Genomic DNA, 15,219 nt, shown 5'->3' on the forward strand with positions numbered 1-15,219 from the left:
TGTTCGCCTATCCAGATCACTACATTCATCACGCCCTTCATCCTTCTCACGCCTCATGTCTTTATGGTCGAGGACATAATTATCGGACACCTCAGCCGCCTTGTTTGCTGTTTTGATCTCTAAATCATTCAAATGAATTTGCATGACCCTGGGTAGACTTAACTTAAATTGTTCAAGCACCATCAATTCGCGCAACTGCTCGAAACTATAAGCTCCACTGGCACTCAGCCATCTATCAAATGCTGCTCTTTCTTGTCTAAGAAAGTCAGAGTAGGTTTGCCCCGGCTGCACCCGTGCTGCTCTAAAGTGCCACCGGTATGCCTCTGGGACCAACTCATATGCTTTCAGCACAGCTTGTTTTACCACATTGTAGTCATCCATATCACAAACTTCAACAGCAACATAAGCTTCCTGGGCCTTGCCAGTTAAAGAGCTTTGAATGAGAGCCACCCATTCTCCTGACAGCCAGTCTCTCTGAGCAGCAATTTTCTCAAACATGTCAAAAAATAATTCCACTCTATCCGTGTCAAATTTTGGTACCAGCGGAAGGCTCCCCTCTAGCTTGCATGGCCAGCTTTTCTCTCTCAAGTGCGTGTTTCTCCTTCTCCGACTCTAGCGACCTCCTGCTGCTACGCATCATTGTTAGAATTGATCAGCATCAACTGGACTAACTCAGGTTTTTTTTATCTGATCATTGATCTCTAATCCTAAATACTCAGCCAACTTTATCAATGTAGGCTTGTCTAGCCTGACTGGGTGTGTCACCACGTCTGGCAAGAAAACTTTGGGTTCAAACGCCAACCAAGAAACAAACCATAGCCTAGCCTAGCTAGCAATGCCAACCAAGGCTAGCTACACTAGAACTGCTAGCTGCCACTCCTTCGCAAACAATTAGCAGTATCTTGTCGCAGCCGCAACCAAGATATGCTCTCGGGCCCAAAGCTCATTTGGTGCGCACTAACTAGTGTCTGTGTGAATACACCCTAACAAGACAGGTGGAAACCAATCAAACAATCAGTGGAACAGGTGTGTCCTCTCAATCAGTCAATTAAGCAAGCTGTTATTGGGGCGGGGTTGCCAACAACGTCTCTGATTGGTGGAGACATTGCTGTTGCACTATAGAATTGTGGGTAGTGTATTTTTTTCCTGTATGAACAGCAGTAGTTTAAGGGGACAAAATGAGGACAGACTTCAAAATACTGTCAAAAATTCTGTTTTTGAGATACAATTTTGTAAAATTTCACACTACATCTACCATGTCATGAAATATTCGTCTTTTTGTGCGTGGCGACACACACCATAGATAGCAAATGTTCGGTTGTCACTCCCTCCCTCCCTCCATCATGCACTATGACACCACACATTTTCCAAATCCTCTGTGGCGTAGTGGATAAAGTGCCAAAGGTCAGGGATTCAAACCCTGCTGTGGGAGATTTTTTGTCACTGGATGTTATAGAAGCTATGTAAAAATGTGGTTACCTGGTGGTGCTATGTCAGTTATTGAATTTATGTGCAGTAATTGAACATTTGAAATACTCCTGTTTTGAAATTATACCTACAGTATAGGTGTCTTGGTAATACCCATTATATATTAGGCTATACTTTGCATGTATTTACCAGGTAAATGTTTAGTTTTTTCAGATGGATGGAAGGCCTTCCCAAACCCTCAGGCCCCTTGGTGGTATAATGCGCTAAGCACTGGACTCCCACACTAGGGACCAGGGTTCAATTCCCGTTCGGGGACTTCTAACCATGACATCTCTTTTCCTCTTCTCTGTTCCCCTGTTTCAGAAGGATGGGAGAGAATGTATGTGAACAAAAAATCCAGGCCGTCCCAAACCCTCAGGCCCCTCTGTCTCAGTAATTAGCCATTATATATTAGGCTATACTTTGCATGTATTTACCAGGTAAATGTTTAGTTTTTTCAGACGGATGGAAGGCCTTCCCAAACCCTCAGACTCCAGACTCGGTGGTGTAGTGGGTTTAGCATCTGACTACCATGCTGGAGGCCAGGGTTCAATTTCCAGTTGGGGATGTCAAGAACAATGGCATTCTAGGTTCTAGCCTGGACAAGGGAAAACTTCCAATTGTTTCCTGCCTTTTCTTTTCTTTTTTCTTCCCTTATGCCCTGACCCAGTTGGTTTTCTTAGTGCCTTTTCGACTGATAGATCTTGGGAGCCTAGAACAGCTATTATGGCACAAAAATCATCACCCCCACCACCAGCTCTTCCAGACTCCACCCCTGGGTGGACCAACCACCTCCAGTCCAGGGACCCGAGCAGTGTGCATGACCCTGCCCCCGCTCTCTGAAACCTAAACCGTCTCAGATTGTGCCTTTTCTGTAGACTCAGTGGAACGGAAGGGACAGAATACACATAGCCTCTCGGGTTTTGGTAATAGTTCACTCTTAGACTGGAAGGGCATGGTACATGTTATTGTTGTGTTCGGTCCTGTCTTATGAGTGTCTACCATTGTCCATCCATCCATCCATCTTCATCCGCTTATCCGGGGTCGGGTCGCGGAGGCAGCAGTTCCAGCAGGGGGCCCCAGACATCCCTTTCCCTGGCAGCATCAACCAGCTCTGCCTGGGGAATCTTTAGCCGCTCCCAGGCCAGTGTGGTGATGTAATCCCCCCACCTAGTCCTGGGTCTACCCCGCAGCCTCCTCCCAGCTGGACATGCCTGGAACACCTCCCTGTCTAGTGAGGAGGCCCAGGAGGCCTCCTCACTAGATGCCCGAACCACCTCAACTGGCTCCTTTCGACGCAAAGGAGCAGCGGCTCTACTCCTAGTCTCTCCCGGATGACTGAACTTCTCACCCGATCTCTCAGGGAGACCCCAGCCACCCTCCGGAGAAAACTCATTTCGGCCGCTTGTATCCGTGATCTCGTTCTTTCGGTCATGACCCATCCTTCATGACCATAGGTGAGGGTGGGGACGAAGATAGACCGGTAGATCGAGAGCTTTGCCTTTTGGCTCAGCTCTCTTTTCGTCACAACAGTGCGGTAAAGCGACTGCAGAACCGCACTAGCTGCTCCAATTCTCCGGCCAAGCTCCCTCTCCATGGTTCCCTTACTCGTGAACAAGACCCCCAGATACTTGAACTCCTTCACTTGGGGTAAGGACTCATTTCCTACTCGGAGCGGACAGACCACCGGTTTCCTGCTGAGAACCATGGCCTCAGACTTAGAAGTGCTGATTCTCATCCCAGCCGCTTCACACTCAGTTGCGAACCTATCCAGAGAGTGCTGGAGGTCACAGGCAGATGATGCCATCAGGACCACATCATCTGCAAATAGCAGCGACGTGATTCCCAGCTCACCGAACTGCAACCCCACCTCCGCGCGGCTACGCCTCGATATCCTGTCCATGAAAATCACAAACAGGATTGCTGACAGAGCGTCAGGCAAGCCAACCCCCACCGGAAAGGAAGACGACTTACTGCCGAGGACACAGACACAGCTCTCGCTCTGGGTGTACAGGGATTGGATGGCACTAAGTAGGGATCCCCTCACCCCATACTCCCGTATAACCCTCCACAAGACCTCTCGAGGGACCCGGTCGTAAGCCTTCTCCAAGTCCACAAAACACATGTAGACAGGTTGGGCAAACTCCCAAGCCCCCTCCAAGATCCTTGCGAGAGTGAAGAGCTGGTCGGTAGTTCCACGACCAGGACGAAATCCGCATTGTTCCTCTTCGATCTGAGGTTCGACTATCGGCCGGACCCTCCTTTCCAGCACCTTGGAGTACACTTTCCCTGGGAGGCTGAGTAATGTGATGCCTCTATAATTGCCACACACCCTCTTGTCCCCTTTTTTAAATATTGGGACCACCACTCCAGTCTGCCACTCCTTTGGCACTGACCCGGACTTCCACGCAGTGTTAAAGAGGCGTGTCACCCAAGACAGCCCCTCAACACCCAGCGCCTTCAGCATTTCTGGACGGATCTCATCAGTCCCTGGGGCTTTGCCACTGTGGAGTTGTTTGACTACCTCAGTGACCTTCTCCAGGGAAATTGATGATGACCCCCCATCATCTTCCGGCTCTGCCTCGATTGTAGAGGGTGGATTAGTCGGGTTCAGGAGTTCCTCAAAGTGCTCCTTCCAACGCTCAACAACCTCCTCAGTTGAGGTCAGCAGTGTCCCTTCCTTGCTGTATACAGCTTGGATGGTTCCCCGCTTTCCCTTCCTGAGGTGTCTGATGGTCTTCCAGAAACACTTTGGTGTCAACCGAAAGTCCTTCTCCATGGTTTCTCCGAACTCCTCCCACACCCACTGCTTTGCCTTGGTCACGGCCGAAGCCGCAGCCCTCCGGGCCAGCCGATACCCTGCAACTGCTTCTGGAGTCCCCCGGGCTAACATATCCCGGAAGGCCTCCTTCTTCAGTCGGACGGCTTCCCTGACCAACTAGGTGTCCTAGGGTTACCACCCCTTGAGGTACCTATGGCCCTCAGGCCGCAGCTCCCAGCCGCAGCTTCAGCAATGGAGACTTTGAACACCGACCACTCATGCTTGATGTCCCCAACCTTCACAGGGATGCCAGAGAAGCTCTGCTGGAGGTGGCAATTGAAATCCCTCACTCCCAGTTCACCCTCACTACACGCTTGGGTTTTCCAGGTCTGTCCAGAGGTTTCCCCCGCCATCGAAACATGGAGGCGACCCTCTCGTCCACCGGGGTGAACTCCAGCACAGAGGCGCTCAGCTGGGGGCTAGCTAGTATAGCCACACCTGCCTTACGTCTCATACCATGAGCAACTCCGGAGAAGAACAGGGTCCAACCCCTATCCAGGAGTTTGGTTCCGGTGCCGGTGCTGTGCGTGGAGGTTAGCCCCACCAGGTGTAATTGGTATCGCTCCTGTTGAGGAATTTACATCCAAACACCTTAAACCTTTGTCCTCTCACTTCTCTTGTAATTCATCACCTGCCCCAAATATTCACATAGCTGTGCTAACATACAAAATGGCTTCCAGAGAGGCCATCTGTCTACAACAGAATAACCATCCTTTGTCCCCAATTGCCGCCCTTTTTTCTCATGTCACATGTCTGTACTCTTGGCCACGCCTGCCATTTCATATGATGTACAATGCAGTAGCCAATCACATCCTGGAAGGACCTTACCTGTGGTTTGACTGCATATAAGTCACAGCAGAAGACCAAACGGGCACTTCGCTGAATAAACCACCCTTGTTGCGTTTTCAGGAAGTCCTTGCGCTCGTATGCTTTTCACAATAAACCAGACTTAACCTTTTGAACGAATCTTGGTAAATCCTTTTGACTAGATCAGTTATTTTACGATCACAGTTGGCGACGCGGATGAAAATGGGAGGACTGCCTGCGTGTTGCTTCGGGATTCCAGTGGATGAACTGGTATAGACAGACGTGTCGGTCCATTATAGTGGGCGTTGGAAAGTCAATCTTCTCTCTTGCGCCAGAGCGCACGCCGAGATTATTTCCTCAGTTCTTCCACTGGATTCTTGAAGCTCACAGGTACGTTTAAACGAACCCTCTTATGGTTCTGAGTTGTATTTGCCTTGTTTTAGTTTCGGATTGTGTTGGTCTGGCGTGTTCTGAAAACAAAAGCCCCGCGGGGGGGGGGAGTTGGGTGTTTCCTACCGAGGGTAGGGCGCTCGTTGTTGTTGATGTTTCGTTTTAGAACGATTACCAACAGATGTAGCTACGGGGAGTTGTACCGTTGAATGTTTTTCTCAGCGAAGGTTGTACCGTTGAATGTTTTTCTCAGCGAAGGTAGCTACTGGGAGTGGTTTGGTACGTAGTCCGACCCGAATTTCTTGGAGAAACGTTTTCCCCTTTTATCCCGGGTGGTTGGGTAGCTTCCAACCAAGAGGGCTGGGGGTCAGCCGAGTGTTGTAACGTGGGCCTGTGTGTTCGTCGTGTGTTCGTCGTCTGTTCGTCATCTTTGGTCGTTCTTTGTGTTCTGTGTCCCTGCACGGGGTTGTTCGTTTTGTTAGTCTGCTGTTTACTGTTTGAGCCTCGGCTCTTGCCTTGTATTGTTTGTTAAGCGCGCCATTGATCCAGGTAAAGTATTGTAAGTATTTTGTACACTCTTTAGACTGTTAAATTCGTAACTGCTAGATTTCCAGTAGGCTAGCTGGTTGTCTGGGAGACGCAGGAAAACAACTACTACTCCGCTCTCCCGGTGAACCGCCATCGAGCCAGAGGGAGAACAAAGCATGAGTGCTGGGTGAGTTACTTAGCGGTTTAATGTGTCTCTGTTTCTTTCGAAACAGAGACCTGTTTCTTTAGGTCAGGAAGGAAAGATAAGGAGGTTCAGCAGACGGTCTCTCCGCCATTTCCCCAGCAGAATAACTCTGATTTAAAATTAGATTTTTCCCCCTCGACTCGTTGCCCCGTGCTCACACCGCCCAACCAGGCTGTTGTTGTTCCCCCTTTTCATGCTCGCCATTAGCCACGTCCCTTCTCTCTCCCCTCTACAATACGAGTTAAGCACGCCCCTTTCTACGAGGTATTACACCGAACAAGAACAGATCAGGAAGGAAGAATTGGCTAGAGCTATATCTGAGGCTAAGTTTAATTTGGAACAACTGCAAATGGCTAGAGATAGTCTGGAGGGACCGCAAATACAAGCGCCACTGATACGCTGCCCAAACCCTGTTCCTCGCCCTTCACAAATAAATGATGCAGCTGGTTATGCGGCCTGGACTCCAGAGATTACGGTTTATAGACCGTGGCGCTCTGATGAACTGCGTAATGTAGCTAAAACCTTGCCCGATCCAACCAAAGACATGAACGAGTTCGAGAATCTTTTTAACAGTTTAGTTCGAATGTATGAGCCTCACGCCGAGGAAATCGCCATGATCATGCGACAAGTACTTGGGTTAAAATGGATCGAAGTAAAAGACCCGTTTGATATTACGTTGCCTTTTTCTCATGTCGATTTTACTGTCCAAAACGCTGCGCTGTGGAACAGAATCAAAACTCGATTCCCTAAAAAGATGGATTGGGACCGTATCACATATTGTAAACAAAATTCCGATGAACAGTTCGAAAAATTTTGGGAACGGCTAGAATCAGTTTTCGCCGCACACAGTGGCATGGACAAAGCGAACGCCGATTATAAAAAGATTTTGAAACAACAGTTAATGAATAACTCTCTCTCCTCTTTGTCTGACCGAGTGAGGATGATATGCCACACCTGGGAATCAACTTCTCTCGGGGAAGTTGTTGATCATTTCCGGTATTCCGAACGCCTCCGACATTACATTGAACAACGGAATTTGAAAAAAGTCAAGGATGGTGCCGCTAGACTTCAGGCTGCTCAATTGAGACAATTAGACATTCAAAATAAAGGTGCAGGTCTGAAACAAAAACGGGGACGACGACAAAGGGAGAATAGGCAACGTAGCAGTAGGTCTAAGCATGTTCACAGGTACAGACAGAGTGGGAAAGATGAGGCATGTTTTCATTGTGGTCAATATGGTCACTGGATTGAACAGTGTCACAGTTACCGCAAGCTGAATGAAAGGGAAGAGCCTCAGATTTGGGGTCGAGCGCCACCTGCTGGAGTTCCCTTGAACAACCCATAAGGGAGATTTTAACTAGCCAAGATAGAGCCATTTTTTTTAAGGTAAATAAACAGGACGAGACAGATGTAGCTGAGGATGTAAGGTTTGTGCATGATGGTGGGAGGCGAAGTAATGTTTGTCAGTGTCTTAATCTGCATGCAGCATCTCCTAACCCAATTATATATTTTTAAATGGTTATGTTAAATATCTCATGTTTATAGTTTGAGGCACATTCATCGGGCCTGAGTGTTTTTTCTGAGTGTTTTTACAGACAACTGTCGTTCCGGGAGTGATGGGTGAATGCCGAACCAGGAGGCGGGCACAGGACCGGAGGTGGAGATGGGGGTTACCGGCCTGTTTCCCTACAGATGGGCGATCTGTGGTTCGTGGGATGCAGGGCCAACGCCATGTCACCGACTCACTGTGAGCGACAGATAAGTATGACATAGGGAAGAGACCATTTTTGTCCGAAGCGGGCCCAATACTCTGTCCTCAAATGCAGAAGAGGGAAGTTTTAGATATACAATATTAAATAATTAGCTATACAAATGAAGCTTTGATTGATTTTTTGATTAATTGATAATTGATGTTTTGTTAATTGTAAATGAAGCCAGTTCATTTTAGTGTCATTTTATTTGAGTGATGCATTTTTTTCCCCCATCTCTGTTTTTATCCTGACTTCAGGGAATTTGTTTCTACCCTTAGAGGGTTATTTTGTTGAGACGAGAATGTGTTTATTTTATTTTATTTCATAAAATCGCGAGAGAAATTCTAGAGCCAAATCCAATTGCCTTGATCATGACTGGGGACTAGGCGTGTTAAAGTCATTCTTACACTGCCCCTGATGTCACTGTAGGCTACTGCAGAGCCTAGATCCAAGATTACAAAAGCTAGATTCCCCACTGACAAACTACATAGACTGACGAGCCGACTGGCTCTAATGACACTTGAACAGACACCCTGTTTAAGTTGTCCTGACTGAATAACACAATTTTTCCCCAAAGCAGGAGCTTGCACTTAACCATGTTTCTGAGTATCTCCAACAGACTGCTGATAACCGTTCCTGACCAAAGAGGGGAACAGGGAAACCAGACCAGAGGACTCTCCTTTTGCTCTTCTGTTTTGTCTCTGTTGTCTCTCTCATCTGTGGATCCACAGATGGAGCACTTCATCAGCCTGTACTGGGGGAGCGGGAGCGCCGAGGTGGCCCTCCAGCAGCACGACCCGGGCCGGCCCTACGTGGAGCAGTACCGTGTGGACCGGGTTCAGTTCAAGAGCCTGGACGTGCTGCTGGCGCCCTGGCTGTGTGGGGTTCACACGGACCCCGTGTCCCACCGCACCTTCACCCTGCTGGACCAGGACAGGGACTCCCTCCTCACCTTCCGAGAGCTCGCTGGCTGACCGCTCTATGTAGACCTGCCCAATGGGGAGACTACCAGGAGCAGATGAGCAGCCTGAGAACAGGCCAGAAAACATGGAAGAGAAGTAGATGTTGCGGGATGAACCTACCCGTCAAAGATGGAACAATCAGCACCAGGACATTCTGGCCTGTGTGGAATAGCTGTCAAAAGTAGCTGAGAGGACGGTCCATGCAGCCGAACCAGAGATCTCAAGGGCAAAGCGGTCACTGCCACACTGTCCTCTCCTCTGATGAGCAATCGGAGAGTGACCTTGACAGTCACCGCCACACTGTCCTCTCCTCTGATGAGCAATCGGAGAGTGACCAAAACGGTCACCGCCACACTCTCCTCTCCTCTGATGAGCAATCGGAGACTGACCTTGCCGGTCACCTCCTTCTCGTGGTTGTGGTATGACAACGTGGACAATCTCAACAGCAATGACTGCACCTCTAACCGCACACTGGAACCTACATTAAACATTCAGAGACGCAAACATGGAAGCTATGATTCAAAGGACATTACATGCGATTATTCACAACAAGAGTGAATGAACTTTGAAATTATCTTGAAAAAAGATCATATTTGTTTACAAGAGTTACAATGGTTGAAACATGAGTTGATAAATAAGTTTGGGTTTTTCCTCTAAATTGACCAAGAGGTTTTTTGCCCTTCTTACACTGGTAACCATTTCATCTTTTTGCCTTGTTCAAACTTTAAAATCAAGGTTTTTTGGTGAATGGTTGTCCAATTTTAGACTATAAATAGTATATAATCATGTCATCTTTTTTACCTTGTTTCCTGTCATATTTCTGAAACAAGGGGTTTTGGTGCGTGATTTTGCATGTGGAAAGAAAATAATCTATTTCTTTGTTAAATATTTCACAATAAAATTAATATTTTTTTTTTGCTCCACCTAGTGGAGAGATTATTTCCTTTCCACATGTATAGCATAGCTGAATGTTTACACTTTGTGTTTGGATTTTATATTTTATTTTTGTGTACCTGTTCAGGCACAAATGGGGGATTGTTGAGGAATTTACATCCAAACACCTTAAACCTTTGTCCTCTCACTTCTCTTGTAATTCATCACCTCCCCCAAATATTCACATAGCTGTGCTAACATACAAAATGGCTTCCAGAGAGGCCATCTGTCTACAACAGAATAACCATCCTTTGTCCCCAATTGCCGCCCTTTTTTCTCATGTCACATGTCTGTACTCTTGGCCACGCCTGCCATTTCATATGATGTACAATGCAGTAGCCAATCACATCCTGGAAGGACCTTACCTGTGGTTTGACTGCATATAAGGCACAGCAGAAGACCAAACGGGCACTTCGCTGAATAAACCACCCTTGTTGCGTTTTCAGGAAGTCCTTGCGCTCGTATGCTTTTCACAATAAACCAGACTTAACCTTTTGAACGAATCTTGGTAAATCCTTTTGACTAGATCAGTTATTTTACGATCACACTCCACCTCCCTCACAAGCTCCGTCTTCTTCCCCCCCAGCGAGGTCACATTCCATGTCCCCAGAGCCAGCCTCTGCCGCTCGGGTCCGGTCCGTCGGTGCCCACTGCTTTCGCTGCCACCTAGTTGGCAGCGCACCCGACCCCGACAGTTCCTCCCGCGGGTGGTGGGTCCATGGGACGGAGGAGATGGTGTCTCCACGTAGCTCTTTCGGGCTGGGCCCGGCCGGGCTAAGCCCGGCCACCAGGCGCTCGCAGGCGGGCCCTCCGTCTGGGCCTGGCTCCAGACGAGGGCGCCGGGCTTCCTCCGGGCTGGGTCTCTCTTCCTCTTACCATTGTCTGGTTTTTAATTCCCTCAATCAAAACTATGGAATTGTTTAAAGACATGAACCTGTGCCGATTCGGCTGGAGGTCTGCCAGCGGATTCGGCCGGAGGTCCGCCAGCTTGTCCATCGGGGACCCGCTGTAGGTCCGCTAGCCTTGTTTTATATTCCGCCAGAGGTCAGCCAATTCATCCATCAGGGATCCGCTGTAGGTCCGCTAGCCTTGTGTTATCTGGGTTTATCCCTTACCTTTTTCCAGAAACAGAAGTTGAACCAATTGCAGCAAAATAGCTAATGTTACAGGAGTCATCAGTGTAACTGCTTTAGCCACTGACCGCTACCATTAATGTTATGGAAGCTGCTGCTAGTTGTTGTGAGCTCATGAGCTAATTGGCTATCCCACTCTTATTGTGCTGAATTAGTATTGGAATCATTGGAACGGATGTGTCCAGGCGACAAGACCTATCTTAATTTATCAGACATTATTTCATGTCATTTCAATTCACAGCTATTTCAGTGGCATGACTAGCTTCCGTCCTACCAGTCCTGAACAGAAACAAGCCAGCCACGCACATAAGCCAGGCTGGACCTGGCCTGGTTTTTAATGAATGAAGATTTATTGAGCGATAGGGATGTGCGAGACGTCATTATCTGTAGGCTATCTGTTCAATCAACATAATTATCTGTATTCGTATTTGTGTTTGGATAGAAACCGGAAGTGAGCATGGGTTATACCGGAAGTTGCGTTATATCGTATTTTCTAATAACTTAATATTCATTGGCAATGCAATATTTGAGCATTCAAAGCATCACATTGATTTAATTGATTTAATATTGGCATATAATGGGAGAACCTTCCAGAAGAGATGGGAGAACCTTCCAGAAGGACAGCCATCTCTGCAGCACTCCACCAGTCAGGTCTAAAGTGGCCAGACGGAAGCTACTCCTCAGTAAAAGGTTAATGACAGCCCGCCTGGAGTTTGCCAAAAGGCACCTAAAGGACTCTCAGACCATGAGAAACAAAATTCCCTGGTCTGACGAAACCAAGATTGAACTCTTTGGCCTGAATGCCAAGCGTCATGTCTGGAGGAAACCAGGCACCGCTCATCACTAGTCAGGATTGAGGGGAAGATGAATGCAGCAAGGTACTGAGATCCTTGATGAAAACCTACTCTAGAGCACTCTGGACCAGAGCAGTACCTCCAACAGGACAATGACCCTAAGCACACAGCCAAGATAACAAAGGAGTGGCTTTGGGACAAGTGGATGTCCGTGAACACCACTCAGACGTGAACCCGATTGAACATCTCTGGAGCGATCTGAAAATGGCTGTGCACCAACGCGGTGATATTTCAGTGTTTTTTTAATGTATAAATTTGCCCAAAATTTCACTTTGTCATGGGGTATTGTTTGTTGACTGTTTTTTTTTTTTTTTTTTTAGAAAAAATGAATTTAATCCATTTTGGAATAAGGCTGTAACATAACAAAATGTGTAAAAAGTGAGGGGATATGAATACTTTGCGGATGCACTGTAACAAAGGCATCTGGGAACTTCCACACCCCAGATCTGGTCAGTGAGTAGGTATTGTGCCTTGACCCTCCATACATTTGTCTAGCTCGCCGGTATGTTCCGCTCTGCTGTTTCTTTAGTATGTCCATGTACGTTAGTGTGGGACGCCCTCATGATCGATGCCCGTGTGTTGGCTCCCACAGCACCAGTTTGCTGGCTGGCAGCTCCTGGTGTCTCTGGCAGTCATCGGTCAGCCTTATTCTCTGGACTGCTATACTGTAACCTACTGAACAAATAATGAAATACTTGAATTACTTGGGCCAACCCTACATTTCATATCACACAACGTATGCACTACTCCTTTCCACCAGCAAAAAAAAAAGCAAGTGCAAGTTGTGGTGATGACAGGCTCAGCGTTAGGCATCACATGCCCGCAGTAATGCGGTTATCGTCACAGCCCCAGGCCATTCATGTATTTATAGATTTCTACTGTATCTGATCGTATAGGCGAGGTTTAGGATATTTGTCTGCTTGTGTTCCCTGGTGTTTATCTGCAAGCTGTTCAATTATCAGAGGAGACTATTCTCTGTTTTAACAATTGAGATTTTGTGTTTGGACCATTAGTGAACTGCCTTAAACTCCCTCTCGTTTTGTGCGTGTTTTTTGTGTATCTATACAACCAATGTGTTTACGATAACATTGTTTGCAAGAGAACCTGTTTACAGCAGAACAAAAAATATCTTCATAGATCTAGCCTCTTAATTGTGCTCTCAAAGTGCATCAGATTGATGCATTTAATTCTGAAATGTACAACATTTTCCTCCAGGGGAGTATGCCACCGGACCCTAGTCCCCCCCCCCCGTGTGTGTGTCTGTTTAACCCTGTTGTTGCCTGTCCTGTGTGTGTGTGTACAGAGCTGGACGCGGAGGACTGGTGTAAGCTGCTGTGTGTGGAGTGTCTCGGCAGCCGTCTGAACGACATCAGCCTGGGGGAGCCGGACTTGTTAGCAGCGGGGGTGCAGCGGGAGCAGAACGGTGAGTACCCAATTAGGCCCGGCTAACGCGGGGTCAGACGCGGCCCCACAGGGCCCCACCGTCAGCCAGCGGCCCCGTCTGAGGCCCGGCAAGTGTCAACGCCACTGAGCCCTCCCTGGGCTGGCCCAGCCCAGCAATGACTGTCCAATTAGTTCCTGCAAACAGGGAGCATTTTATGTCAATATCTCGGTGTGTGTGTGTGTGTGTGTGCGCACGTGTGTAGGCGGGTGTGTCTGTGTTTTTATGTGATTTTTCATTCGTTCTCCCCCGTGCACCACTTTGTGAATGTAGGAACATGTGTAGAGCACTGTGTCTGTGTGTGTGCGCGCGCGTGTGTGTACAGTAGGCGTGGGTTTTTGTGCGATTTGACATTGTCTTACCCACACACCCCTGTGTGCCTCTATGAACAAGTGTACAGTACTGTGTGTGTGTGTGTGTGTGTGTGTGTGTGTCTGTGAGAGAGAGAGAGGTTAGTGCGGTGGCAAGGGCTCTGTTCCAGGCCTAATGAGATGTGCTGGGCATCAGCGGGCTCCCTCATAATGAACCGTGTCACAGAGATAGATGAGATTATGGCTTCCGAAGCCATGTGCAAGAAACGAGCTTCCCTCTCTCCCCCTCAGCCCAGGAAACAGAGAGCCGAGCGCAGGCCGGGGGGGCGCTATCACGCCGCAGGGTCTCTGTGAAATGTGTAGACTCACCGTTGAATGAAAGAGGTAATGGGAAAAGAGAGAAAAAAAACAGTTTGAAATGGGTTTAAAAGGAGTGTAATTGAAAATAAATCTTTCTCAAGGTCTCTTTTATCCTTTTATGATGGCGTAGTTGCATTTGCACACCGCTTTGTGCTTTTTAAAAAAGAATAACATGGATTCGTTTTTGACTGTGCAGGATCTAACCAGATTGTTACTTCCACTAGTGCGGTTATTTTACCCATATCTGAGACGTTTTACATGACGGAGGCATGTGTCTGTGATTGGAACAACTAGAACACCCCCCCCCCCTCTCCTCTCCTCTCCTCTCCCCTTCTCCCCTCCCATCCCCTCCTCTCCTTTCCTCTCTTCTCCTCTCCTCCATATGAACAGAAGTGCAAGACACAGAACAGAGCTAGGGACTAGAGGAGCAGTTACGTTTCAATTAGAAAGCCAGGACCGCAGCAGCCGATAATTAAATCAAAGTTCATTTTCACTCTTCCTAAAAATAGCCCTGGCTTTGACATCGCCATTTCCTCAGCACTCCAGACATGCGGCTTATTTTGAAACATTAGGTGTAATTAGTGGGTATTAATTTAGATCATGAAGTGCTCTCAGTGAGCCTGTTTAATGTGATTTGTGGGGGGGGGGGGGGCTCTGCTGGAAAACATGACAACGCCTCTGTTTCTGCGCCGTGCCATGGCAACCGAACACTGACCTTGACAACACTTAGGCAGCACCTGGTGCTCAGTGTCCAGAGGAGAGGGGGCGGGGCAACACGTGACACACAGCGGGATACGGCCAGATCGCTAGGTTCTCCTTCCTGATCGGTTTTGGTTAGGTAAGCCACCCCATTGAACCATCTAGAGGGTACAGCAGCGCTCTGCAGAATTATTCAGTGTATATGTTGTTATTACTTTATTATTCAGTGTATATGTTGTTATTACTTTATTTTTCAGTGTATGTGTTCTTATTACTTTATTATTCAATGTATATGTTCTTATTATTCTATTACTTTTCTGTCTGCCTGTGTACAGTAGATCAGACGCCTGACAGTAGATCAGACGCCTGACAGGGTCTTTCTGCAGACTGAAGCCATTGCTGCTGAGAGCCACATGGTCCTGTATACATCTCCTCCCTTCTTTCTGAGAGAACCACAAGCTCACAAGCTTCTAATATTCACTGTGCTAGCAATAGAATATCCACTTGTAGTTTTTTTTCAATTGTATACACACAAAAAATTGAACTATGCACACAAT

The 15,219-nt window shown here is 47.6% G+C and overlaps 1 protein-coding gene across 1 annotated transcript in view; it reads left to right on the forward strand.

Moving 5' to 3' along the window:
- The window catches only part of dok6 (docking protein 6), a gene marked incomplete at both ends in the record, with an annotated part of 70,469 nt that overhangs the window by 44,114 nt on the left and 11,136 nt on the right, over positions 1–15,219 (forward strand). The window contains one exon of the mRNA XM_084461483.1: positions 13,155–13,274. Within this exon, the coding sequence (XP_084317609.1) occupies positions 13,155–13,274 (120 nt within the window). The remainder of the gene's footprint in view (positions 1–13,154; positions 13,275–15,219) is intronic.

Source organism: Borostomias antarcticus (assembly GCF_949987555.1).
Source record: "Borostomias antarcticus genome assembly, chromosome: 2".
NCBI classification, from domain to species: Eukaryota; Metazoa; Chordata; class Actinopteri; order Stomiiformes; family Stomiidae; genus Borostomias; species Borostomias antarcticus.